Raw genomic sequence first — 22530 nt, forward strand, 5'->3', positions numbered from 1 at the left:
GAAGCAGGAGGCAGGAAGGGTCAGAAAATGTAAGTAAGTTCCAGGGAGTCTATGTAGGAGGAAGATGGGGCCAGGAGGAGGGTACTCTATCTTCAGGTAAAACTGAAAGCATGTGCTGCCAGTCAGAGAAGGAGATTGCCGATGAGATTACGGGAGTCTAAGTCCTAGCTCCTTCTCCACTGCCCTGGTGTACTGCCTAGAGGCACTGCAGGCTGCACATCTGGGGACTGCTGCCTGCTCCACCTGGCTTCTTCCAACCTACTAAGGGAGAGGAGGTGTATGGAAAAAGAACAAAGAGGAAAAAAAAAAAAACCCACCAAGGCCAATGGTCAGGGAGCACTAGTAATTTTAACAGCAACCCACTCAAGAAGAGCATAACGGTCACAAGCATGTGTAATAAACCCCTCATCCCCACCCTCCAGCATGTATCACTCAGTTGCGGCTGGAACCGAAACTGCGCATGCCCAGCACAGCGATTTCCACCCCCACCCCGCGGTCAGCTGGCTTTTCGAGGGTTCAAACTTCACCAAAACAAAATGTCTTCTTAGGGGCTGACTTTGCATCAGTCCCAGGCCTTTGGGTGGGGAAGATAGGGGGTGGGCAGACTGGAACACCGAACGTGCAGAAGGGGAGGGGTCTTGAAATAACCTGAAAGGCAGCGAGAACGATCGCCGCCTGGCCTGCCTTGCCAGTTGAAGTGAGAAGCACTGAGGCCCGAGGAGGCTCCACGCACGCGTAAGGGGCCGTTTGTTATTATCAAGGGTGTTGTGATGTTGCCACTGCCCCGCCTGCCCCGGGTCCTGCCAGTGCGGAAAGGGATACTCCAGGGGAGGCGGAGGCCAGCGAAGATTTCTCAAGCCAACTGGTCCCCTCCCTCCGCGGCGGGCAGAAAGAGCGACTCTGCGCAGCCACTTCCGGGTCCTGCGACTTTGGGCGGCATTATCACGGAGACGCCCCTCCTGAGGCCCGGCCAGTCGAAAGTTTTTGTCCACAGGCTCCCACCGAGGGGCGCACCAATGGGACAGGGTCTAGTCTGCGGCAGACACGCCCCACTCTGGGCATCGCGACGTCGGAGCACACAGAGCGTCATTTCCGCCCTCATCTTCGGCCCCACTGGAGGGGCGGAGCCAAGCGGAAGGCGCGCTGCTTGTGCGTCACTTCCGGTGAGTCTAGCGGCGACAACGGCAACATGGCCCTGAACGGCTCTGGTGAGGACTTGGGCTGCGGGGGTTTGTGGCTGCGGGTTGCGGGTTGCGGGATGCAGCCTGCTTCGGCAAGACCCCCCGGCCCCTTGTGCCTCTCTTCCCCCAGAAGTCGACGACTTTTCCTGGGAGCCCCCGACCGAAGCGGAGACGAAGGTGCTGCAAGCGCGGCGGGAGCGGCAGGATCGCATCTCCCGGCTCATGGGCGACTACCTGCTGCGTGGTTACCGCATGCTGGGCGAGACGTGCGCGGACTGCGGGGTGAGGAGAGACTCGGGACGTGGGATCCAGGATGGGGCCGCGGACCAGGCCACACGGCCCTTCCCCAGCGCTCCCCTCTGGACCCCATCGCCCGGCGTCTCACCCCTGCCCCGTGTGCTTTCTGGCTCCTAGACGATCCTCCTCCAAGACAAACAGCGGAAAATCTACTGCGTGGCTTGCCAGGAGCTCGACTCAGACGTGGATAAAGATAATCCGGGTGAGGGGTCGAGTGTGCTTGGTGAAGAAGTGTGGTGAAAGAGGGTCAGGAACAGTAGGTGGGAGGTGACAGTGGTATTTGTGGGTGAGGCGGGGGTGAGTTGCTTTCTCCTTTCAGTTCTAGACAGGACCATTCATTCAGTAAGAGCACTAAGCACCTACCGTGTGCCAGAGATCATGGAGAGTCTGAGCTTATTAGGCATAGTTCTGATGAGAGAGATGAAGCCAGGGCATAAATAACTCTGATACAAAGAAGAAAATGGATAAGTTGCCTTATACTGGGGCAGGGGAAACATCTCAACTAGAGAGAGAGCAGAACAGTAAAGAGTAGGGAAGTGGCTCAGGGCTGAGGTGAGCCAGGTATCCTGACCATTCCACCGGCTTTTTCCTCTTTTAGCTCTGAATGCCCAGGCTGCCCTCTCCCAAGCTCGGGAGCACCAGCTCGCCTCTGCTTCGGAGCCCACCTTGGGCTCTCGGCCTGCCCCTCAGCCCCCAGTACCCCGTCCAGAGCACTGTGAGGGAGCTGCAGCAGGGCTCAAGGCAGTCCAGGGGCCGCCCCCTCCTGCTGTGCCTCCAAATGCAGATGTCGTGGCCTGCACACAAGAGGCTCTCCTGCAGAAACTGACCTGGGCCTCAGCTGAGCTGGGCTCTAGCACCTCCCTGGAGACTAGCATCCAGCTGTGTAGCCTTATCCGGGCTTGTGCTGAAGCTCTGCGCAGCCTGCAGGAGCTGCAACACTAAAGAACCCCTCCTGAGAAAAATCCCTGTAGAAAAACAGGTGTTCCTCTTGTGTGATTTGTTCTTTTCTTGGTTCTGAGTGTGCATGTAAGCCCCAACTCTGCTTGTCTTTTTCCTACTTTTGGCCTCTCATGCTATCACAGTCTGGTCTCCTTGATGCCCTGAGAGATGAGTTGGGCTTGTTTCTGCTCAGTTTCCCCACTCAAAGGATGAGGCGGGAGAGGACTATGTGATAATTTTATTCTGATGAGGAGGCCACAGCCTCCTCAAAAGCAGAAACAGGAGGCGTGGATCTCTAAAGGAACCCTGCAACCTCCTCAGCCATCCAGTGCTCATTCCCCACCCTTGAGTGAGATTTGGGGTTCCAGTCCCCTTGGTAGCTTCCCCTCCTTCCCCCGAGCATCCCGACACCATCATCCTATCCCACCTCAGGCCCAGACCAGGTACTCAGATACTGACAGGGTGTCAGTCAATTAGGATCAATTATGGACTTACCCTCAGTCTCCTGACCACCCCCCCCCCTTTTAGATCCTTGAGAGTTATAATAAGGCAGAATAAATAATTAAAGTGTTGTGTGTGGGGGTGGAGAACCGAGAAAGAACCGCACGCTCTGCTTTTGCCCTCTTCCCTCACCCCTTTTTCCTGCTCCCCTTCTATTGGTGGTCAACTGCCTGTTCTCTGCTCTCTGCGACCTGGGGCAACGTGGTCACATACAGCCGTTGCCCTTTTAAGAGAGGCCCTGCCCACACGGAGGGGTGGGCAGGGGGCGGAGTCGGAGGAACCGGGTAGGAACAAAGCACTCCCTGCGGGCGGCGGCTGGGCTCGGCTCGCGGGGTGCGGGGGCCTGCGGGCGGCGGCCCGGGCGGAGCGTTGGAGGGAAGGAGGCGGCATCCTCCTCTACCGGTCCGGCCATGAATGGGCTGCCTTCGGCCGAGGCGCCAGGCGGCGCGGGCTGCGCCCTGACCGGTCTCCCGCCGTTACCGCGCGGCCTCAGCGGTCTTCTCAACGCGAGCGGGGGCTCGTGGAGGGAGCTGGAGCGCGTCTACAGCCAGCGCAGCCGCATCCACGATGAGCTGAGTCGGGCCGCCCGCGTACCGGACGGGCCCCGTAACGCCGCCGGCGCCGCCAACGCGGGAACTGCCGCGGGTCCCCCCGGCCCGCGTCGCCCTGTTAACCTCGACTCGGCGCTAGCGGCGCTGCGCAAGGAGATGGTGAGTAGCCCTGCCTCGGTCAGCTGGGCGTTGCGGGGTGATGGGGGCTGCCGCCGAGCTTGAGGGTCCTGGGGCGGGGCGGAGCACATAAGGCAACGTGCTATCTGGGTCTAGAGGATCGGCAGAAGCCAGTTGGGTCAGAGGGGATATGGTAACAATAATTATAGTTACCGTTTATGGTAATAATTACCATGTATTTTTAAATGCCTTACTAGTGTTATTTCATTCTATTCTGCTAGATAAATGTTGTCCCCATCTTGCAGATAGGGGTCAGTGACTTGCCTAAAGATTCAAAGCTTGTAGATGGCATCTGATGTCCACAAAAACCTGTGCTTGGGAAGATTGGCTAGGGCGGTGGCTTCGACCCCAACCCCAGCCCACTCTCAGTCTTTTGCAGGTGGGCCTGCGGCAGCTGGACATGTCCCTGCTGTGCCAGCTGTGGGGCCTGTATGAGTCGATCCAGGACTATAAGCACCTGTGCCAAGACTTGTGCCAGGACCTGTCATCTTCCCTGCACTCAGACAGTTCCTACCCACCTGATGCTGGCCTATCTGATGATGACGAGCCTCCTGATGCTAGCCTGCCCCCAGACCCGCCACCCCTCACTGTGCCCCAGACGCACAATGCCCGAGACCAGTGGCTGCAGGATGCCTTCCACATCAGCCTCTGAAGAGCTAGGGTGGCGGGGGGCATGCACCCATGCAAAAGGCTCAGAAACTCACCCCTCAGCAAGTATTCAGACTATAGTGCCTGCTTTCCCCCATACCACCTCACCTCGCAGGAGGAGGGCAAGACCTGGGCCCCTTGGGGGCAAAACTGCCTACCCTCTCTCTCCTGTTTTGGGTTAGCTGGCACTGGGGCAGGTACCTGGGCTACAGCCTCTGCCCATGGCACTGGACCTCCACTTCTCCCACATGTGTGTACTCCAGCTTGGCAGACCTTCAGTCTGGCGGTGGGGTCCAAAGCATCTAGCACTCCCCTTGGCATCTCTGTGATTGGGATGAGTGCCTGGCTCCTATCTCTTCACCTTTTGCTGCTATTGGCAGCTGCTGGCTCAGGGGCATCCCACCTCTGGACCCTGGGTTCCATGGCCCTAGACAAGGGCTCTCCAGGACCCATTCCTGCACCACCCACGGCTGGGAGGGCCAAGGCTCCGCGCTGGATATTTAAGTTTAGGGGCCAGCCTCCTGGGCGCATAGATAAATAAATAACTGTCTCAGCATTGTTGTGTTCTCACTGCCTGGCTCAGGGGCGGGAAGATAAGCGGTGATTCTGGCAAGTGCTGCCCCGCGCTCCGCCAGCAGGTGGTGCCCGAGACCCCGAGTTGGAAGAGGCTCGGCGGTGGCAGGGTGCGAACCCTCGCTCCCCGGGCAGAGTCGCCGATCTGCTGATCGTTCCAAGCTGCCTCAGCTTGGTCCCGCGGTTGGTTGTGTGAGTGCGGGCGAGTCACTTCCCCTCTCTGGCCGGAGGACTGGAGCTCAACCCCCCTCCCCACTCGCTTTGGGCTTTCCTGGCCGGCCGGGAAGGAAAGAGAAGGAGCCGCCCTTCTCGAGGAGAGAAACTTTCCACCCCGAGTGGGGGCGGGGTTGGGGCGGCACAGGAAATGGGTGGGCCCGGGCTGGCGGGCCGGGCCGAGGGGCCCTAGGCGAGAGAGGGGAGGGGGCCTCCTGGAAGGGCCTGGGACGAGTGAGTGACCTATGGGCGGGAGGAAAGAGTTGCAGAGGCAGAAGGGGGGTGAAGTCGTAGTGCTCCAGGCCTCCCCAGAGGCCAGACAAGCCCCGGAGGGGAGATGGGGGCAAGCCTCTGGGCTTGGATGCATGAGACTCCCAGCGGCGCCGACACCCGCATTCTGTGCCTGGCTTCCCCTCAACAGCACCTGGGACCTTCAGGGTTGTATGTAAAAGGCTTTCTCTTACAGAGGAAACGGAGAACCGCGATGCTGGGTCTAGGAGCTAAACCCGGTGTCAGGTTCCCTCCCCTCCCCCAAAGAAGCCTGAACATTTGCGAATGGTGGGTGCTAAGGCTTCCACACACACACACGATACCCCACAGCTTCCTGAAACGAAGAGAAGAGGAGAGGACCTCAAAGTTGCGCACTTAGGCTTACCGGCTGCTCATCCCCATGCCTCCTGGACACAACTCAGCTGACACTCCTGGCAGATCAGACGTCCTGTTCAAACCGAGTATTTATCAAGGACCAGGCTTCTGTCCATTCACAAACCTAGCAGAGCGTTCACACTGGCAGACGGAAGAGGCTGATGTGCTGCTCTATGGCAGTTCTCGTAACTCTGCGCCTGACACCTGCAGCGGCTCATTACCAAGCAGGCAGCCGGGCGGGCTGGCGATAAGGGCTCTAATCTAGGTGTGAACAGAGCGGTTAACGCCCCGGGGGCAGGCATCCCAGGGGAGGGAGAGTAAACACGCACTCTTTCCCGTCCATGATAACGGATTTCGTTTAATAAGACCGGCAAAATCAGCCAGGTTCTACACTAAATGCTTTCCAAGGTTTCATTCTCAATGATGTTGTAAAAGATGGAACTATAATTATCCCTATTTCACTGAGGTAAAAACTGAGGCTCAGAGCGTTAGTACTTTGCCCAAGGTCACACGCTTGTTGGAAGTCATCTGCTTGTGGGATGTTGGGACTACCTTCCCACTTGACAGCTGAAGAGTCAGGTTCTGAAACTGGCAAGTGGGTGCTGCCCACAGGTAGGGCCACCCGGGTTGGCCCCTGACCCTGCTCCTTCCTGCTCTGGTTAATACGTGGGTGGCAGCAGGAGTCTGCCTCTCCCCAGTGTTGAGGCCAGTTGGCTCTGGCTCAGCGCACTGTGATCCTTCACGTTTCTTCTCCTTTCTGGGTCTCTCTTTCCCCAGCCTGTGAAATGGGGCCACCAGTACGTACCTCCCAGGGCTGCGGTCAGGAAGGGAGGCGGCCGGGGCAGCGCTCGCGAGGGCGGCACCAGTTGCTGGTGGTTCCCTTCCCCGGCCCGCGCGCCCCCCACCCGGCCCGCGCCTCCACACCGCCTTGGCGCGCAACAAGCGGGCGCTGCGGTCCAGGCGTCCCCCTCGCCCCTCGCTCTCCCTCCCGCGCGAGGCCCCGGAAGCCGGGCCGCCCCGCCCCCGCGCTCTCGCCCCGGCCCCCGCCCCGCGCCGGAGCCCCGCCCGCCTTCCGACGGGGGTGCGGCTCCAGGAAACGGCGCGCTCGCCGCTCAGCGCTCCAGCGACACGACGCGCCCCAGACGACCCCGCCGACGCAGCCAGACCACCTAACGGGCCCCAGCGGCGGCGGCGGCAAGAGCGGCTCCGGGTCCCGCGCCTCGGACCCCTCCCCACGGACGGGGCGGGCGGCGCCGATAGGAGCCCGGAGGCCATGGGGACCTGGGCCAGGCCAGCGATCGCGGGCCAGCGGGAGCCCCGGGTCTGAGGAACGGGCGGCGGAGGCGGCAGGGCCATGACCTCGGTGTGGAAGCGCTTGCAGCGCGTGGGCAAGCGGGCCGCCAAGTTCCAGTTCGTGGCCTGTTACCACGAGCTGGTGGTGGAGTGCACCAAGAAATGGTGAGTGGGAGGGAGGCCTGGGGGACTCCCCAGACTGGCTGGGACCCCATCCGGCCTTGGGGGCCTGAGAACCCTGCCCTCAGTCCAGTGGCCAACGAGGCCGCCTACCCCAGCTTAGGCCCTGGTGACCCAGGCACAGAGAAGTGCCATTGCAGCTTGTGGCATCCCCAGAGTTGAGGGTGTGGGCAGCCTTTGGGGAGTGGAGGTCAGGACTTGCAGGCCTGAGAATCTGTCTGGGCCCACACTTGCCTCAGCTGCACTCAGGGCTGGGGGAAGGGAGGCCTCCTGGTTTTGGCCAGAGGGATGGTTCAAGGTGGCATCAGAAAAGGGAGCAAGTTTTGCCGGTCTTCGGGTGGAGGGGCTGGGACAGCAAACACCAGGGCCCTAGTCCAGCTCAGAACAAGGATGCTGCCCCCTCCTCCGCTGCCTATTTGTTGAACCAGAGGAACCACCCGCCCCTTCGGCCAGAGTGGGCGCTGGGAGGCTGGATCCGTCTCCACAATATCCTTAAAAGGGGAAACTGAGCGCTGGGAGGGATGAGGAGGGAGGCGGGGAGCAGCTTAAAAGGGCCTGAGGACTTAGGAGGGTGTGGGTCGTGGAGGAGAGAGCCTCGGGAAGGCAAGGTGGTGGGGTCGGGGGAGATAGGTAAGGGGGTGCAGGACCCCCCAGCCCAGACTGCCAAAGGACCCGGGGCATCTCGTTCACATTCCCCCACCCGCAGCTGCCTGGGCCCCTGCGTCACACCCTAAATATACGTGCTTGCTAGTGTCAGCTTCCCTTGGCTGGATTAGGGCACAGCTGTGGGGGCCTCAGCCGCCAGGCGGGGCTAAATTTAGGCTCCCAAGTGAAAGCACAGGAAGGGACCAGGGGGTCCAAAGGGAGGGGAGTGAGCAGGAGGCCTGGGGTCCTTTGGGCAGCTGTCATATCCCTGATGTTGACTGGGCCAGCCAGAGGGTGGGTCACACCATTCAGCAAGGCCCAGAAAGGACGGGCTGGCTGGGGTAACACAGCACAGGGCTGGGACTTGAACTCCGGCCTATAGCTTCTGCCTTTTGCCCCAGCATCCTGGGTGAAGACGGGGGCGGGGGGGGGGGGATGCTGGGCACAGTCCCGGAGAGCTGGCTGAGGGTGTGGGCAGTGTCAACGTGTCTGAGTCACAGGCGGTGGGCAGGGCCTCCTGGGCTTTTTCGCCTGGAGCCCTGGCTAGGAAGCTGCCTCTGCCCAGGTCACAGCTCCCCAGGAGGGCGTGCCCAGCCTGAGTCAGGCTGCCTAGCCAGGCCCCGCCCTCCCTAGGCTCTCACTGTCTTCTTCCCCTTTCTGGGAAGTCCCCATGGCTGCCCTTAGCCATCGCCTGCAGTTTGGGGTCCAGGAGAGGCACTTGGTTCCAGGCTGGAGGGCTCTAGGCTCAGCTGTGTGCCCTTGCCTGGCCCCTAACCTCTCTGGGTCTCGGCATCCTCAGGGGCTGACAGGAGAGCCAGTTATCCTGGCTCAGCCTCCAGAGGGGCAGTGAGCTGGGTGAACCTGAGCGTCCCGGCAAGGGACAGGGTACAGGCAAGGAGGGCTCTTATGTTGCCATCTGCCTGATGATCCTCTAACCATCCCCACCCTCCTGGGCAGCAGTTGGCCCCTCCAACGAAAAGGGGCCCTCTCCCTTCCACGCCCAGCCACGTGTCTAGGACTCGGCCCTGCGCAGCTGACACTCTCCTCTCGCTTTGTCTCTGTCTCCCCACATCTCTGCCTCTCCTCTGAGTCTGCCCTGGCATATGCTGTTTCGGCTTAGATGCCACCTTCTAGAAGTCTTCCCTGGTGCCCCTTGCGGGAATCGGGGGCCCTGCAAAGCAAAGGGCTGGGCATGGAAGGTCCTGGGAGGTTATCGAATGACAAGCTGACCCTATGCCTCTCTGCCTACTTCCCAACCTCTGCCCTCCCCTCCCGACCTTACACCTACCCCCATCCTGGGACCCTGGCACTTGCCATCCTCTCTGCCTGGAGCCTTCCTTCTCCAGATCCTCCTCACATGACCCATTCCCTGCCCCAGAAGAGTCTTGCCTCTCCTTTGCTTGGCTCTGCCCCCAAATTGGGCTGGGGTAATAGTATGCACTCTACAAATATTTGTGAGTGAATGGACTTCTTTTACTCTGAGTCTGTCTCTCTGTGACTCTGAGTCTGTGTTTCTTGCAGGGTACTTGTTGTGTTTCTGTCTATCTCTGTGTGTGCCTATCTCTCTGTATGACTTTCTCCATACTCCCTGCTGACCCACAGGCCTTTGCCCTCTGGCCCAGGCCTCATCCTGCCTCAGCAGCCCCACCCTGCTCCCTGTGGCCCCAGATAAGGGGCTGTCTGGGCCCTGTCCTGGGGGAGGGGGATGTGGGCAGAAGGAAGACTGGAGGAGATAGAAAGGCCGGGTGGGCCTGACTGAGTAGCCCCCTCTCCCCCCTCCGCCTCCCAGGCAACCGGATAAGCTGGTGGTAGTGTGGACCCGGCGGAACCGACGCATCTGCTCCAAGGTGAGGGAGGATGTCAACTGGGGGTCCAGGTTGGGGGTGGGGCCAATTGGGGGGGGTGGGGTAAGTGGGTCAGGGCTGATGGGTGAGTGGAGTCAGGTTCAGGTTCAGAACAGAATCCATAGAAGGGAGAGAAAGATGGGGTAAAGGTTGGAGATAAGGGCAAGTGGTGAGGGGGAGAGTTTGGATTGGGGGGAGGACTCAGACTGCTCATTGTAGGCCCACAGCTGGCAGCCGGGCATCCAGAACCCATACCGGGGCACCGTGGTGTGGATGGTACCTGAGAATGTGGACATCTCTGTGACCCTATACAGGGTGAGTCTCTAGCCCTCCTGCACAGATGGGAATGAGCCGGTGATTGCAACCCTGGGCAGCCACAGGAGGCCCCTGGTGCGTTATCCATCCAAATAGAAAAGAACAGAGGGGTGAGACCAAGAATCATGGCAGGGGGCCTATTCAGCGTGAGTGGCCCAGGAGGTCTCCTTGGAGGAGGTAGCATTTACCTGCCATATGAAGAGAGCTGGGATCAGGAGAAGCTGGGGAGCACACCTGCCAGGAGGGCTCAACATGTGTGAAGGCCCCACACAATCACCTCCTGAGCCAGCACAGGCCTTTCTCCCTGCCCTGTCCCCACCGCAGCAGCCTCTGTACTCACCAGTGCCCCCTTTTCCCAGGACCCACACGTGGACCAGTACGAGGCCAAAGAGTGGACGTTTGTTATTGAGAATGTGAGTGGCTGGGGCGGGCTGGAGCCTGGGGTCTCGGGGACTCTGGGGCAGCACTGATGCTCCTTCTTCCGGCCCCCAGGAGTCCAAGGGGCAGCGGAAGGTGCTGGCCACGGCCGAGGTGGACCTGGCCCGCCATGCGGGGCCTGTGCCTGCCCAAGCCCCACTGCGGCTGCGGCTGAAGCCCAAGTCGGTGAAGGTGGTGCAGGCCGAGCTGAGCCTCACTCTCTCTGGGGTGCTGCTGCGGGAGGGCCGCGCCACGTGAGTGTCCAACTGCCCTCCTGGGCCCTAGTCTATAACCTCTGACCGTAGCCCTCACCCCTGATCTCTGACCCCCAGGGACGATGACATGCAGAGTCTTGCGAGCCTCATGAGCATGAAGCCTTGTGACGTGGGCAACTTGGAAGACTTTGCTGAGAGTGATGAGGAGGAGGCTAATGGTCCGGGGGGCCCGGAGGCGCGGGCTCGTGTCCTCCAGCCAGGTGGGCTCACGGCTGTGGATTGAGATCACCAAGACCCAGGGAGGGTGGAGGACGACCCGGGCCAAAATCCACTTGCTGTTTTGGGGCAGGGCCAGCTTGTGCACGCCCAGTGGTCGGAGCGCACTCTTGCCAGGTGGTCCCAACCTGCCCAGCAGCCCTGATTGTCCTGCAGAATGGGTTTCCAGTACCTCCCTGTGCCCCTGGTCCTCTCCTCACCCCTGAGTACGTGCCTGCCCACGCACCTGCCCCGAGACAGCTGGGCCAAAAGCGCAGAGAGGGGCTGCAGTCCAGGCTCGCCACCCCTCACTACCCAACCTCGTCCCTCCCTTTTGCCTGTTAAGGCTTTTTTTTCCGTCTGTCCTGTCTCTCTTTTCCTCTGCACCTGTGGGCCTGTCTCTTCTCATAGGCCCGGGCAGTTCCCTGAGGCTGGGGCGTTTCCCAGGTAGGCCCAGCATTCTAGTTGGGGGGAGGGGGTCAGACCTGCAGGGCCCTTCCCTGGGCTGACCCTGCCCCCCAACGCCCCACCCCCAGATACTTCTCGGGAGCTGAAGACGCTCTGTGAGGAGGAGGAAGAGGGCCGATCTCGGCCCCGGCAGGCAGGTGAGGCCCAGGCTGGGGTTGGGACGGTGGGGACTGGACCTCCAGTCACAGGGCCCAGGCCTCAGCATCCCCCTTCCTTCCCCCCAGCTGCCAGCCCTTCTAGCGCCGAGGATACCAGCCCAGCCCCTGTGAGTGCCCCTGCGCCCCCAGCCAGGGCCTGCCGGGGCCAGGGGTCAGAACCAGCTCCTGTAGCAGGGGGCCAGGTGGGGCCCAAGGCCCCAAGGCCCCCCGGAACCCCACCAGAGACAAGGTGAGCTTTGGAGTCAGCCCCAGCCTCCCCTCCCCTGTCTACTCTTAAGAAGTTGCACACCCCTTGCCAACCTGCCTTTCCAGGGTCCCAGCAATCTGAGAGGTGGGGGGGCACTGGGAGAGGGGGGCCAAACGAGCCCCTGCAACGCACCCTCCTGCTCTCTCCTCAGGTCCTCAAGACAGCCAGGCCAGGACGCGGCCCCCAGCCCGGCCCCTCGGCTCCGGAAAGGCTCTGATGCCCCCTGGCCCCCACTCCCCCAAGGGGGAGATGAGGCCCCCAGCGCCTCAGGGGCTCCCCCAGCAGGCGTGAATTCTGCTGTGGAGACCCAGGCCTGGGCAAGCCCTCAGAAAGGGACAGCAGCCCAGGGAACCGGGCTAGGCCCAGGCATTGAGGACAGAGATTCCAGCAACTCTTTGGAAGGGCAGAAACCCAAGGTTGAGGAGGGGGACATTGGCGACAGGCCAGAGGCTAGTGGGGTGGACACTGAACATGGGTCAGGAGTCAGAGAGGTGAACAGTAGGAGGTCAGAGGTCAGAGCTGGGGAGGCTGAAGAGAGTTTAGAAGTTGGTCAGGTGGATGCTGAGCAGAGGTCAAAGGTGACACATGTGGACACTAAGGGACCAGAGGCTACAGGGGTGACATCTGAGGCAAGATTCAAGGGAACTCCTGAGGCTCCTCCAAGGGGCTCTCAGGGGAGGACAGGGGTCAGGACCAGGGAAGAGGCTCCCGCCATCCTGAGCCCACCCCCAGCAGAGCCGGCAGGGCAATCCAGGCATCTCAGTGACCTCAAGGGGGCCAGGGCTGCTGCGGGCCAGGAGAGAGAGGGTGCAGAGGTGAGGGGTGGAGCCCCTGGTGTTGGGGGGACAGGCCTGGAGCAGGGCCCCTCTGCTGGAGCAGCAAGCGCCAGGCCCCAGGTGAGCCAGTACCAGGGGGCCCCACCAGCAGCTGACCAGGGGGTGATGTCCAGGGATATGAGGGTCTGGGAAGTAGAAACTGGGGATTTGAGGGTCCTGGGAACAGAAACTGGGGTGACAGAGTCAGAGTTATTGGGGACCCGGGAGACAGAAGTGGGTGGGTCAGAGTTCCCCGAGATAGAGACTGAGACAGCAGAAGTGCAGATACTGGGGACCCAGGAGACAGAGGCAGTGAGATCAGGGGTCCTGGAGTCAGAGGCTGCTGAGATGGCAGAGTCTGAGGAACTAGGGACCCAGAAAACAGAAGTAAGGGTTTTAGACGCCCCAGGGGCAGAGGCCGGGATGGCAGAGTGTGAGGTACTGGGGACCCAGGAAACAGAGGCTGTGGGTACAGGCGTTCTGGGGACGAAGACCAGGATGTCAGAGATTGAGATACTAGGCATCCAGGAGCTATCTGGGGGTTCACGGGTACTGAAGATAGAAGCTGAGATAGCAGAATCTGAAATATTGGGGGCTCAGGAGACAGAGGTGGGATGTTCAGGGGTCTCAGAGATAAAATCTAAGATAACAGGGATGCAGGAGACAGAGTTAGGGGGTTCTGAGGTCCCAGGGATCGAGACTGAGACAGCAGAAGCTGAGATACTGGAGACCCAGGAGATGGCAGCTGGGGGTTCATGGGTCCCAGGGATGGAGACTGAGACACTGGGGACCCAGGAGACAGAGGTAGGGGGTTCAGGGGCCCCAGGGACAGAGACTGAGACACTGGGGACCCAGGAGACAGAGGTGGAAGATTCACAGTTCTCAGGGCCAGAGGCTAGAATGGCAAAGGCTCAGGGTCTGGGGACTCAACAGACAGAAACTACAGTTTTAGAGGCTGAGAAGGCAAAGGCTAAGACTTCTGGGGTCCAGAAGGCAGAGACTGGACTCTGGGAGACCCTCAAATATGAGGCTTTAGGGGCCCCAGTCATAAATCATGGAATTTTAGGGTCCCAGGGAACAGAGGCAGAAACTACAGTTTTGAGGGGCCAGGAGGTGGAGGCTGGGATTTCGGGGGTTTCAGAGGCCATGTCTTGGGTTTGGGGGGCCGAGGAAGCAGAGATGGAGGTTTCAGGGGCTTCAGAGAACCAATCTGGTATTTTTGAGGCCCAGGAAGCAGAGGCTGGGGTCTCAGGAACCGAGAAGGGAAAAGAAGCTGAGGGAAACCTCCCAGAGGCCAGCCTGATGGAGGCGCAGGTGGCCAGTGGGGCAGGGGCTGGGGTGCCCAGGCCCTCGGGGGCCTCTTCCCCAGAGGAGCCTGAAGAGGACAGGAGGCTGCCGGGCAGCCAGGTAGGGATGGGGGCCGCCGAGGGCCCAGTCTGCTGCTTCCCACTAACCTGGGCTGAGCTAATGGCGGCTCTGCATGGACCCACCTGGCCGACTGGGGTGGGGTGGGACAGGGGCTCAGCTTCAAGGAGCCCCTCACCCTCTCCTCTCTCAGGGTGCCCTGGCTCCCCCGCCCTGTCTTCCCTGGGTTGCATGGAGCGGGGCACCCCTAAAGCTGATTTTCTGGGCTGACCTTGAGGTGTGGCTGCTGGTGACCTCTGATATTGCCTGGGGACCACTGACCTTTTAGGTGACCATGGTAGATAACACTGGAGCTGGAAACCCTTTTGCCTGACCCTAAGGCCCTGGCCAGTGGTCCGTGGTGACTCCTGCAAACCCAGAGCCGGAGCTGTTTTGTGCCCAAGGGGCAGAGGGCACAAGTCCCACGTCCACATTCTCTAAGCCCATCCCTGTGTCCCCAGGCACTACCCGCCCCGGTCAGCTTCAGTCAGTCCCTGCTGGAGTGGTGCCAGGAAGTCACCGCCGGCTACCGTGGCGTCCGCATCACCAACTTCACAACATCCTGGCGCAACGGCTTGGCCTTCTGTGCCATCCTGCACCGATTCTACCCGGACAAGATGTGAGCTGCCAGAGGGAGTGGGAATGAATGGAGGAGGCTGCCAGGAGGGGAGGGTGGTGTGAATCCAGCCTCTGATCCGCGCTCTCTCTGCAGCGACTTTGCCTCCCTGGACCCACTCAACATCAAACAGAACAACAAGCAGGTGAGACAGGGTGGGAGTGGTGCCTGGAGGGAAGGAGGATCCAGAGCCAGGCCTAAGCTAAGATTTGGGTTCCTTGTCCGCCTGTGTGTAGGAGAGGAATCTGTGGGCTTCATGGCCCCAGCTGTGGCTTTTGGAAGTTCTGCCACTTAGTACCCTTTTGGTCTTTATATTTTTCGTTTTCCTGAGTTTAGCTTTGTTTTTTTTAAGCATATTTCCACCAGATGGTTTTTCCCAAAACCACCCCATTTGGTGTGCAGTTGCTGGGTAACACAGGGGCGGGCCATGTTGCTAGATTTCCCCCAATAGGAAGGTGAAGGCTTGTTGGCAAACCCAGGCGTGCCAGTTGCAGGGACCCCCCTCGTCGTTCCGGGGCGGGGCGGCAGCGTCGCTGGCTGACCCGCCGCAGCTGACCCGAACGAACATACCGTCCCTAGGCCTTTGATGGCTTCGCGGCCCTGGGCGTGTCGCGGCTTCTGGAGCCGGCGGACATGGTGCTGCTGTCGGTGCCCGACAAGCTCATCGTCATGACGTACCTGTGCCAGATCCGCGCCTTCTGCACGGGGCAGGAGCTGCAGCTGGTGCAGCTGGAGGGCGGTGGCGGCGCCGGCACGTACCGCGTGGCCAGCGCCCAGTCGAGCCCGCCCGACGAACTGGACGCCAGCGGCCTGGCGCAGCGGCTGCGCGAGCACCGGGCCGAGGCGTCCCAGGAGCCCCAGGAGGCCGCGACCCGCGCGGACGGGACGGCCCCCGAGGCGGCCTCCAAGGACCGCGGGGCCGAGGTCGTCCAGGAGGCGCGCTCCGCGGAGGCCCCGGCCGACGGCCCCGGAGCCCGGGCGTCCGTGCCCCCGACAGAGGGGCTGGTGAACGGGATGGAGGCGCCGGGCGCCGCGGGCGGCGTGAGGCTGCGGCGGCCATCGGTCAACGCGGAGGCTGGGCCCGTGCCCCCGCCCCGAGCGCACGGCTCCTTCTCCCACGTGCGCGACGCTGACCTGCTGAAGAAGAGGCGCTCGCGGCTGCGAAACAGCAGCTCCTTCTCGGGGGACGACCCGGACGCGGGAGCTGCCGGAGCGGCGGCGGTGAGTGCCCTCCAGCGGCGCGGGGGTCGGGGGAGCAGGGCAGAGCAGGGGCGGGTCTTGAGGGGCCCCAAGGGCAGGGCTGGCGCGGGGCGGGAGGCGGTGGCTCTAGGGCGGTCGGCCTCTGCGAGATGCGGTAATGCGTCTGATTTGAGGCACTGGTGCTGCGGAAGCCCCTCTCGAGGACCTCCAACTCCTCAGCGGGGGCGCCAGTGCCCAGGCCGGCGGCCCGGCGCCGATTTTTTTTTTTTTTTTTAAATATATTTATTATTTTTGGCTGCGTTGGGTCTTTGTTGCTGCGCGTGGGAACAGTGCGCGGGCTTCTCATTGCGGTGGCTTCTCTTGCTGAGGAGCACGGGCTTCAGTAGTTATGGTTCGCGGGCTCTAGAGCGCAAGCTCAGTAGTTGTGGCTCACGGGCTTAGTTGCTACGCCGCATGTGGGATCTTCCCGGACCTGGGCTCGAACCTGTGTGCCCTATGTTGACAGGCGGATTCTTAACCACTGTGCCACCAGGGAAGTCCTGCCGCTGGCTTTTGCTGCCAGCCTTGGGATGCAGGCTAGTGCTTTTTAACACTCGGCAACCAGTTAGTGGAATCAGGCTGTAGCAGGAAGTTCCCAGAAGGCTCTGTGTAGTCAGCGCTCTTTATGGACTGTAAAGTGGGTTGGGGCGTTTCTTTCCCTGCTGGTGGTGCGGGGTCTACCGGCAGCCACCACTTTCCTGTAAGCTGGGAACAGGGTTTCTATACTCAAGGGAGCTCTCCAGGGCCTCCCAATCCCAAGATACTCTGACTTGGGTCCTTAACTCCAGACACTGGAAACCAGTTTCTTCTCTTCTCTGATAATGGAAAGTTGGAGATGGGAGACTCTGCTGGGTGCCCATGTTCCCCCATCCCTTGCAGGTCTCAGGTCAGCCTCCCAGGGTGTCTTATGGTCAATACACTAAAGAGGAGATGGTTCCAGAGAGGGCAGGGATTTGCTCAAGGACTCACAGCCACTGAAGTCCCAGCCATGGGCTTTCCAGCAGCACCGTCCTGGACAGCAGGGGCAGCTCTGTCAGGCTGCTTCAAGCCTTCAGCTGCCCAGGGATGACCCCTAAGTTCTAAGGAAAAGAGGGAATAAACTGGGAGAGGCTTTTTGGAAGAAGCAGCCACTTGAGCCAGGCTGATAAGATGGGCAGCTTTTCCCAGGTGAAGAATCGGAGGGCTGGTTCTCAAGAGGTGGGACCTCACAAGTAAAAATGTGGCAGCAGGAAAGCTCAGGTCTCATTTAGGGAACTGCCAGTCACCTCCCTTAAGGTCCGCAGGCGGTGATGAGGCTGGCCTGGAGAGCAGGACCACTGAGTGCAGGGTCGGAGGTGCACCATTGAGCCTATGAATGAGAAACAGGAAGGGCATCAGAGGCACACGTAGGAACTGTGCTATCCTGGCCTGTGTTGGCCTCTGGCCAAAGCCGCCTTAACGTGTCTCAATGGCTCTTTATATCTTAAAACAGGAGGCTCCATCTTTCTGGGCCCAAGTCCCAGCGTCTGGTCCTTCCAAGCCAGGCCCCCCTCCAACCCGTGTCCCACAGGAGATGTATGACCCATGGGGCTGGAGGGGATGCTTCCTCATTGGCCACTCCCATCCCCCATCCCCCAAGCATACAGTAGGAGGAGGTAGGGCCTGCCCCTGGCTTTGCGAGCTCCCAGAGTCCTGGATGGGATGAAGTCAGGCACCTTGAAGCTGGGGCAGAGCGCTGAAGCAATGCCGTGAGGAGGGCAGGGTGCCTCTGGTGTGGCCCAGCAAGGCTTCCTGGAGGAGGGGCCACACATGAGGGTGTAGAAAGGGGAATTTGGGTCAGACATGAGGAAGCGTTGGAATTCCCATCAAGGCTGCCATGAGTAAGCTTAGTTGCTGCTGAGGTTGGGGTTTCTCCACTCTCCTGCATCTGCCTGCCCTATTGGTTGAGCACTTGCTTTATGCCTGGCCTGCCCCCTCAACCCCTCAGCAACTGCTCCTTCTGGGAAGGAACAGTTACCCCATTTTGCAAGTGGGAATGTTGAGGCTCAGGGATCTGAAAAGATAAAGGAGTTGATACTGGTGTGAACCCCGGTTCTGACACTGAACTCTAAAATGGCGCCCTCTACTGGGCCCAGCACTATGAACTGGCTGTGTGACCTTGGACAAGCCACTTAATCTCTCTGTGCTCTTTTCCTGAGGGTGAGAAGTAAAGACATGAAAGTTTTTTGCAAAGTGGCATTGAGGTACACCTGCAGGGTGTTGTCAAAAGAGGGGAACTGTGAGGGACTTCCCTGGCAGTCCAGTGGTTAAGAATCCGCACTTCCACTGCAGGGGGCCCGGGTTCGATCCCTGATCGGGGAACTAAGATCCCACATGCCACACGGTGCAGCCAAAACAAACAAACAGACAAACAAACAAGCAAACAACGAAAAAGAGGAGTACCCCAACCTGAGTGTACTCTATTAAAAATTTTTTTTTAAAAAGGGGGGGCTGTGTTTTTCCCCAGATGTCTTTCTGGAGCCCTGCAACCCCCAGGGGCTTGTATGTCCTTTACATACAAGGACACAGGCCCAGTGGGTGTGACTGGGCCAGAGGCAAACAGCAAATTGGTGGCCAAGCTTGGGAACAAACTTTTGGATTAGACAGCCCTAGGCCTGGACTGGGCCCTGTTTGAGTGTCATCTCTGACCCTCTGTTTCCTCATCTGTAAAGTGGGGATGGTAACCTTCCCCGCCTCACAGTGTTCTTGGGAAAACTAAATGAGTCGATGCACATACAGCACCCAACACACAAATAGATGCTTAATGCATATCAGCCATTACTGTTAACCGGTGCGCCCTGAGTGCATTCTCTGCACCCCAACCTGTCTGCAGGGGCTGCTGCTGCTTAGGGAGACAGGGGTAACCAACAGCTGTGACGGGAGAGGCCCTGGGGGCTAGGGTGGGAGTCGGGGAGGCTTCAGGAGACCTGAAAGTTAGGGAGGGAGGAAGAAAGCCCTGTGAAGGGGCCCCTGGAGGAGGTGGGGCTGAGCGGGGTCAGGAAGGTCGAGTTGGCGTCCAGCTGCCCAAGACAGAGGCCGCTCCAGGCTGAGGAAACAATTTGGGGAAGCGAAAGTCCACCACTGGGGCCGGACAGTGGCATCTGGGTGGGGCTCGGGGCAGTAGGAGTTGAGGCTGGAGCTGCCACCAGGCCGTGGCGACGAGGCTGGGGGCTGAGAGGGGGTGTGAAGAGAGTGACACCATTGGGGGCGAAGGTTTAGGGAGAGCCTTCAGTTGTGGCTTGAGGGTAAAGTCAGCAGGCAGGGCATGGGGGGCGGCTGGTGAAGAGGCCGCCACCTACCCAGGCCAGAGAGGAGGGCCCCTGAGCAGGGGACGTCCAGGGCTGCCTCTCAGAGTTGCAGGGTGGGGTGGACAGGCGGGTGGCTCAACACTTTCTCCCCACCTTGTGACCTGGAAAGGTGGCCAGAGCAGGAGCCATCAAGGGGGCCTGGCTATCAGCTGAGCTGAAACTTGGGGGCCCCCAGGGCTGACAGTGCCAGCAAGTTGCCAGGGGCGGGGCACATGAGGGGCCAGCGCTGCCCTTCCGGGCTGAAATTGGTAGGTCCAGCTGCCTGTTCTGTTCCAAGTGTTGTTCGGCGAGCACAGCATTCTCTAGTTGTGGGGGCTGAGAGGGTGGGAGGGTGCCCCGTTCGGCCAGGAGATGGAGGTACTGGTGGCCACATCAGCTCAGCTCAGTGTCACTGTGTGGGGCCCTGGCCATGATGGAGATGCTAGCTAGGTGACAGTCTGAGGTGGCCTGAGGGAGCTTTGTGGAGGAGGGGGCAGAAGGGGGAAGGAGAGGCCCCAGCTGGGCCCCTCACAGCCTTTCACCCCTGACTCACGAAAGCCCTGTGAGGCCCCAGGAACGAGGACTGCGAGGCTCAGCCAGCGGGAGGGGACTGGCCCAGGACCACAGGGCCAGGGGCGGTGAAGGCCTTTGCTCTAGGAGGCGCTTCCCCAGAAGGGATGCGGGTGGAGTTCTGTGCACACAGGACCGCGAAGCTGCAGGGCCTGGAACTGCGGTCCCCCCTCCCCTGTGTGAGTGGGGCTCCAGCTGGCCCCAGGGTGGGCTGTTGGGGAGCCCCTCCAAGCCCTTACTGGCCTCCTCCTCCACAGGAAGTCGTGAGCCCTGACCCCAGCCCTGCCCCACAGCAGGCCCCTGGTGAGTAGTTTTGAAGGGGTGGCGACTCAGCTGAACTCAGGCTGCTCACAGATCCTGAGCTGGGGACCTTCTGGGGACAGGTGTCAGTTGGGGGTGCCTTAGCCTGGTATCTATCCACAGGTGGGACTCCCCCATCGGAGGAGCTACCCCCAAGCCCAGCGGAGGAGGCCGGGCTGGTAAGGAGGGCTGAGGGGGGAGGAGCGGTGGGTGGGCTTCCTAGGCAGGGCCTGGGCTCAGCCCACCCTGTCCCTTGCCCCCGCTTTCCACCCCAGCAACGGTTCCAGGACACAAGTCAGTATGTGTGCGCAGAGCTACAGGCCCTGGAGCAGGAACAGAGGCAGATAGATGGGCGGGCGGCCGAGGTGGAGACGCAGCTGAGGAGCCTCATGGAATCAGGTGGGGCGGGCATCTGGAGTCCACACCCCAGCACGTGCCACCACGTCTACCCCACCCTGCAGCTCTTTCTGACCCTGGGAGGAGTGGGAGGAGACAAGGCTGGGGTCATCGTCCCCATTTACAGCCGGGCACCCTGAGGCCCCCAGCCGGGAAGCAGCGTGCTGGAGGCACACAGCTCAGGTGTCTGAGATGCCACAGGGAGCAGACACCATCCCCCCGCCCCCAGCCTCCCTGCTGCTGACACAGGGGTCGGTGGCAGGCCTGGTGACTGCCCTGGCCCGATTCAGGTGCCAACAGGCTGCAGGAGGAGGTACTGATCCAGGAGTGGTTCACACTGGTCAACAAGAAGAACGCTCTCATCCGGAGGCAGGACCAGCTGCAGCTGCTGTGAGTGCTGGTCCTTCCCTGTCCAGGCCCCACCCCTGCCCACCCAGGGCTGGCAGAGCACATGGAATCTTAACTACTTTAATTAGAACTGTTCACTGCTTTCTTCTTTCTCTGAATTTTTTTTTTTTTAAGAAATTGCTCAACCATCTTATTTTTCCCCTAATTTCCTGTATAAAGTGTATACTTCTTAAATTGGTACTATTTTTATGAATGAGAAAATCGAGGCCCAAAGAAAAATGTGGCAGGTCAGTGCTGAGTGCCCCAATTTGACCCTGTTCCTTTACAGTAAGGAACACTGAGCCTTAGAGACAGCTGAGCTGGTTTCCTGAGTGGGGTCAGAAGCAATTCTCGGGCTTCATTGCCTTTATAGTCCTGCATGGTAGAGGTGGTTTTGCCACCTTTTTACATCTTGGGTCATTTTTCAGAATAATTTTAGTCTAATACTTGCTGTTTATGAATAATATCCATCTAAATAATCCTTCTGGGTTGTTTCTTATTTGTTAAAAAGGGGGTGGGATGAGGGGAGGAGACAATATAAACACCCAGCAGTTGCGGAACAGTTGAAACAAAAGAGGGACTTCCCTAGCGGTGCAGTGGTTAGGACTCCGTGCTTCCACTGCAGCGGGCCGGGGTTTGATCCCTGTTGAGGGAACTAAGATCCCACATGCCGTCCAAAAAACAAAAACAGAAGAGATGATTCCAAGCCGGGACTAGGGTATAGCTCTGACCTCGGTCCAGCCATTTATGGGAACTGGCGGTAAGGTGGGGCGGGGGGGGGGGGGGGCGTGCCAGGGAGCGGTCAGAACCCTGGGCGCTCCCTGCCATTCCTCTCTCCCTGACCTGGCACCCCACCCCCAGCATCGAAGAGCAGGACTTGGAGCGGAGGTTCGAGCTGCTGAGCCGGGAGCTACGGGCCATGTTGGCCATTGAAGGTGGGAGACGGGGCCCGGAGGCCAGGGACCAGGACGGGGCAGGGGCTGGCGCCTCCTGACCCGCAGCCTCCTCTGCCCTCAGACTGGCTGAAAACGGCCGCGCAGCAGCACCGGGAGCAGCTCCTGCTGGAGGAGCTGGTGTCGCTGGTGAACCAGCGCGACGAGCTGGTCCGGAACCTGGACCAGAAGGAGCGGACGTGAGTGGGGCTGGGATGCGCTGGGAGGCTCCAGGGGGCCTCTCGGAGGCGTGCTCGGTCTGGACCCCGGGGGCGGCCTGCCTGTGGGGCCCGACGCTGGGGCTGACTTGAACCCGTTGCCTCCCAGCGCCCTGGAGGAGGACGAGCGCCTGGAGCGCGGCCTGGAGCAGCGGCGCCGCAAGCTGAGCCGGCAGCTGAGCCGGCGCGAACGCTGTGTGCTGAGCTGAGGCCGCGAGGGCCCAGACGTCTTCGCCCCTCCCGGTCCGTCCAGACCGCAGCTTTTCTCCCCGTCGCGCCCGGTCGCCGCTTCGGGCCTGCGCTCCGGAGGACCGGACCCTCCCAGATGCCGCGCGTGGCCAGTAGGGGCCGTCGTCACCCTTTACCAGGAGGGGACGCGCGGCCCTTCAGGCCCCGACGGACAGGGGCGGCTGGGCGGCCGCGCCGCCCGGGCGTATTTATTAGTCCGTGTGAGTGTGTGTGCGTGTGTTCGTGGTGGGCTGGGGGGTCCCAGGCGCGCCCCCCAGAACCCCTCCCCGAGGGCAGGACCCGGCCGGCCAGCCCCGAGGGAGAGGGACGGCTCGTGAACTGCCGCGCCCGCGCCCTC

General features: G+C 60.7%; 3 protein-coding genes across 17 annotated transcripts; all 3 read left to right on the forward strand.

Moving 5' to 3' along the window:
• Positions 1-822: 822 nt before the first annotated feature.
• On the forward strand, positions 823-2456 carry ZNRD2 (zinc ribbon domain containing 2). Of its 2 annotated transcripts, none has more exons than XM_082477236.1 (4): positions 823-1208; positions 1312-1463; positions 1596-1680; positions 2077-2456. In XM_082477236.1, the coding sequence occupies exons 1-4, from the start codon at positions 1190-1192 to the stop codon at positions 2418-2420; spliced, it is 600 nt and encodes a 199-aa protein (XP_082333362.1). In that variant the 5' UTR covers positions 823-1189; the 3' UTR covers positions 2421-2456. The 2 variants fall into 2 exon arrangements, with proteins under 2 accessions (XP_082333362.1, XP_082333361.1); XM_082477235.1 differs by having other exon boundaries at positions 1045-1163.
• A 131-nt stretch (positions 2457-2587) lies between these two features.
• On the forward strand, positions 2588-4850 carry FAM89B (family with sequence similarity 89 member B). The gene is made up of 2 exons (XM_082477234.1): positions 2588-3628; positions 4026-4850. The coding sequence occupies exons 1-2, from the start codon at positions 3329-3331 to the stop codon at positions 4296-4298; spliced, it is 573 nt and encodes a 190-aa protein (XP_082333360.1). The 5' UTR covers positions 2588-3328; the 3' UTR covers positions 4299-4850.
• Positions 4851-6835: 1985 nt separating this feature from the next.
• EHBP1L1 (EH domain binding protein 1 like 1) lies at positions 6836-22250 on the forward strand. 14 transcript variants are annotated; one of them, XM_082477215.1, is made up of 21 exons: positions 6838-7183; positions 9633-9690; positions 9907-10002; positions 10362-10415; positions 10495-10673; positions 10752-10894; positions 11301-11336; positions 11426-11494; positions 11582-11744; positions 11914-12658; positions 13802-13984; positions 14443-14600; positions 14694-14742; positions 15177-15818; positions 19969-20014; positions 20135-20190; positions 20287-20410; positions 20698-20797; positions 21656-21729; positions 21812-21926; positions 22054-22250. In XM_082477215.1, the coding sequence occupies exons 1-21, from the start codon at positions 7080-7082 to the stop codon at positions 22151-22153; spliced, it is 3294 nt and encodes a 1097-aa protein (XP_082333341.1). In that variant the 5' UTR covers positions 6838-7079; the 3' UTR covers positions 22154-22250. The 14 variants fall into 14 exon arrangements, with proteins under 14 accessions (XP_082333334.1, XP_082333340.1, XP_082333341.1 ...); XM_082477216.1 differs by having other exon boundaries at positions 13808-13984; XM_082477218.1 differs by having other exon boundaries at positions 6840-7183; positions 11914-12178.
• Positions 22251-22530: the final 280 nt, after the last annotated feature.

This window comes from Balaenoptera physalus (genome assembly GCF_965194825.1).
Source record: "Balaenoptera physalus genome assembly, chromosome: 10".
In the NCBI taxonomy this organism is placed as follows: domain Eukaryota; kingdom Metazoa; phylum Chordata; class Mammalia; order Artiodactyla; family Balaenopteridae; genus Balaenoptera; species Balaenoptera physalus.

What these genes read in the sequence shown, in the direction of transcription:
- ZNRD2 (XM_082477236.1), top strand. An exon ending in AGACGTGCGCGGACTGCGGG is followed by an intron (nt 1,464 to 1,595) that starts GTGAGGAGAGAC and finishes TCTGGCTCCTAG; the next exon opens with ACGATCCTCCTCCAAGACAA. An exon ending in CGTGGATAAAGATAATCCGG is followed by an intron (nt 1,681 to 2,076) that starts GTGAGGGGTCGA and finishes TTCCTCTTTTAG; the next exon opens with CTCTGAATGCCCAGGCTGCC.
- FAM89B (XM_082477234.1), top strand. Translation starts at nt 3,329, where the DNA reads ATGAATGGGCTGCCTTCGGCCGAGGCGCCAGGCGGCGCGGGCTGCGCC. An exon ending in CGGCGCTGCGCAAGGAGATG is followed by an intron (nt 3,629 to 4,025) that starts GTGAGTAGCCCT and finishes AGTCTTTTGCAG; the next exon opens with GTGGGCCTGCGGCAGCTGGA.
- EHBP1L1 (XM_082477208.1), top strand. Translation starts at nt 7,080, where the DNA reads ATGACCTCGGTGTGGAAGCGCTTGCAGCGCGTGGGCAAGCGGGCCGCC. An exon ending in GGAGGCTGCCGGGCAGCCAG is followed by an intron (nt 13,985 to 14,442) that starts GTAGGGATGGGG and finishes CTGTGTCCCCAG; the next exon opens with GCACTACCCGCCCCGGTCAG. An exon ending in CGATTCTACCCGGACAAGAT is followed by an intron (nt 14,601 to 14,693) that starts GTGAGCTGCCAG and finishes CTCTCTCTGCAG; the next exon opens with CGACTTTGCCTCCCTGGACC.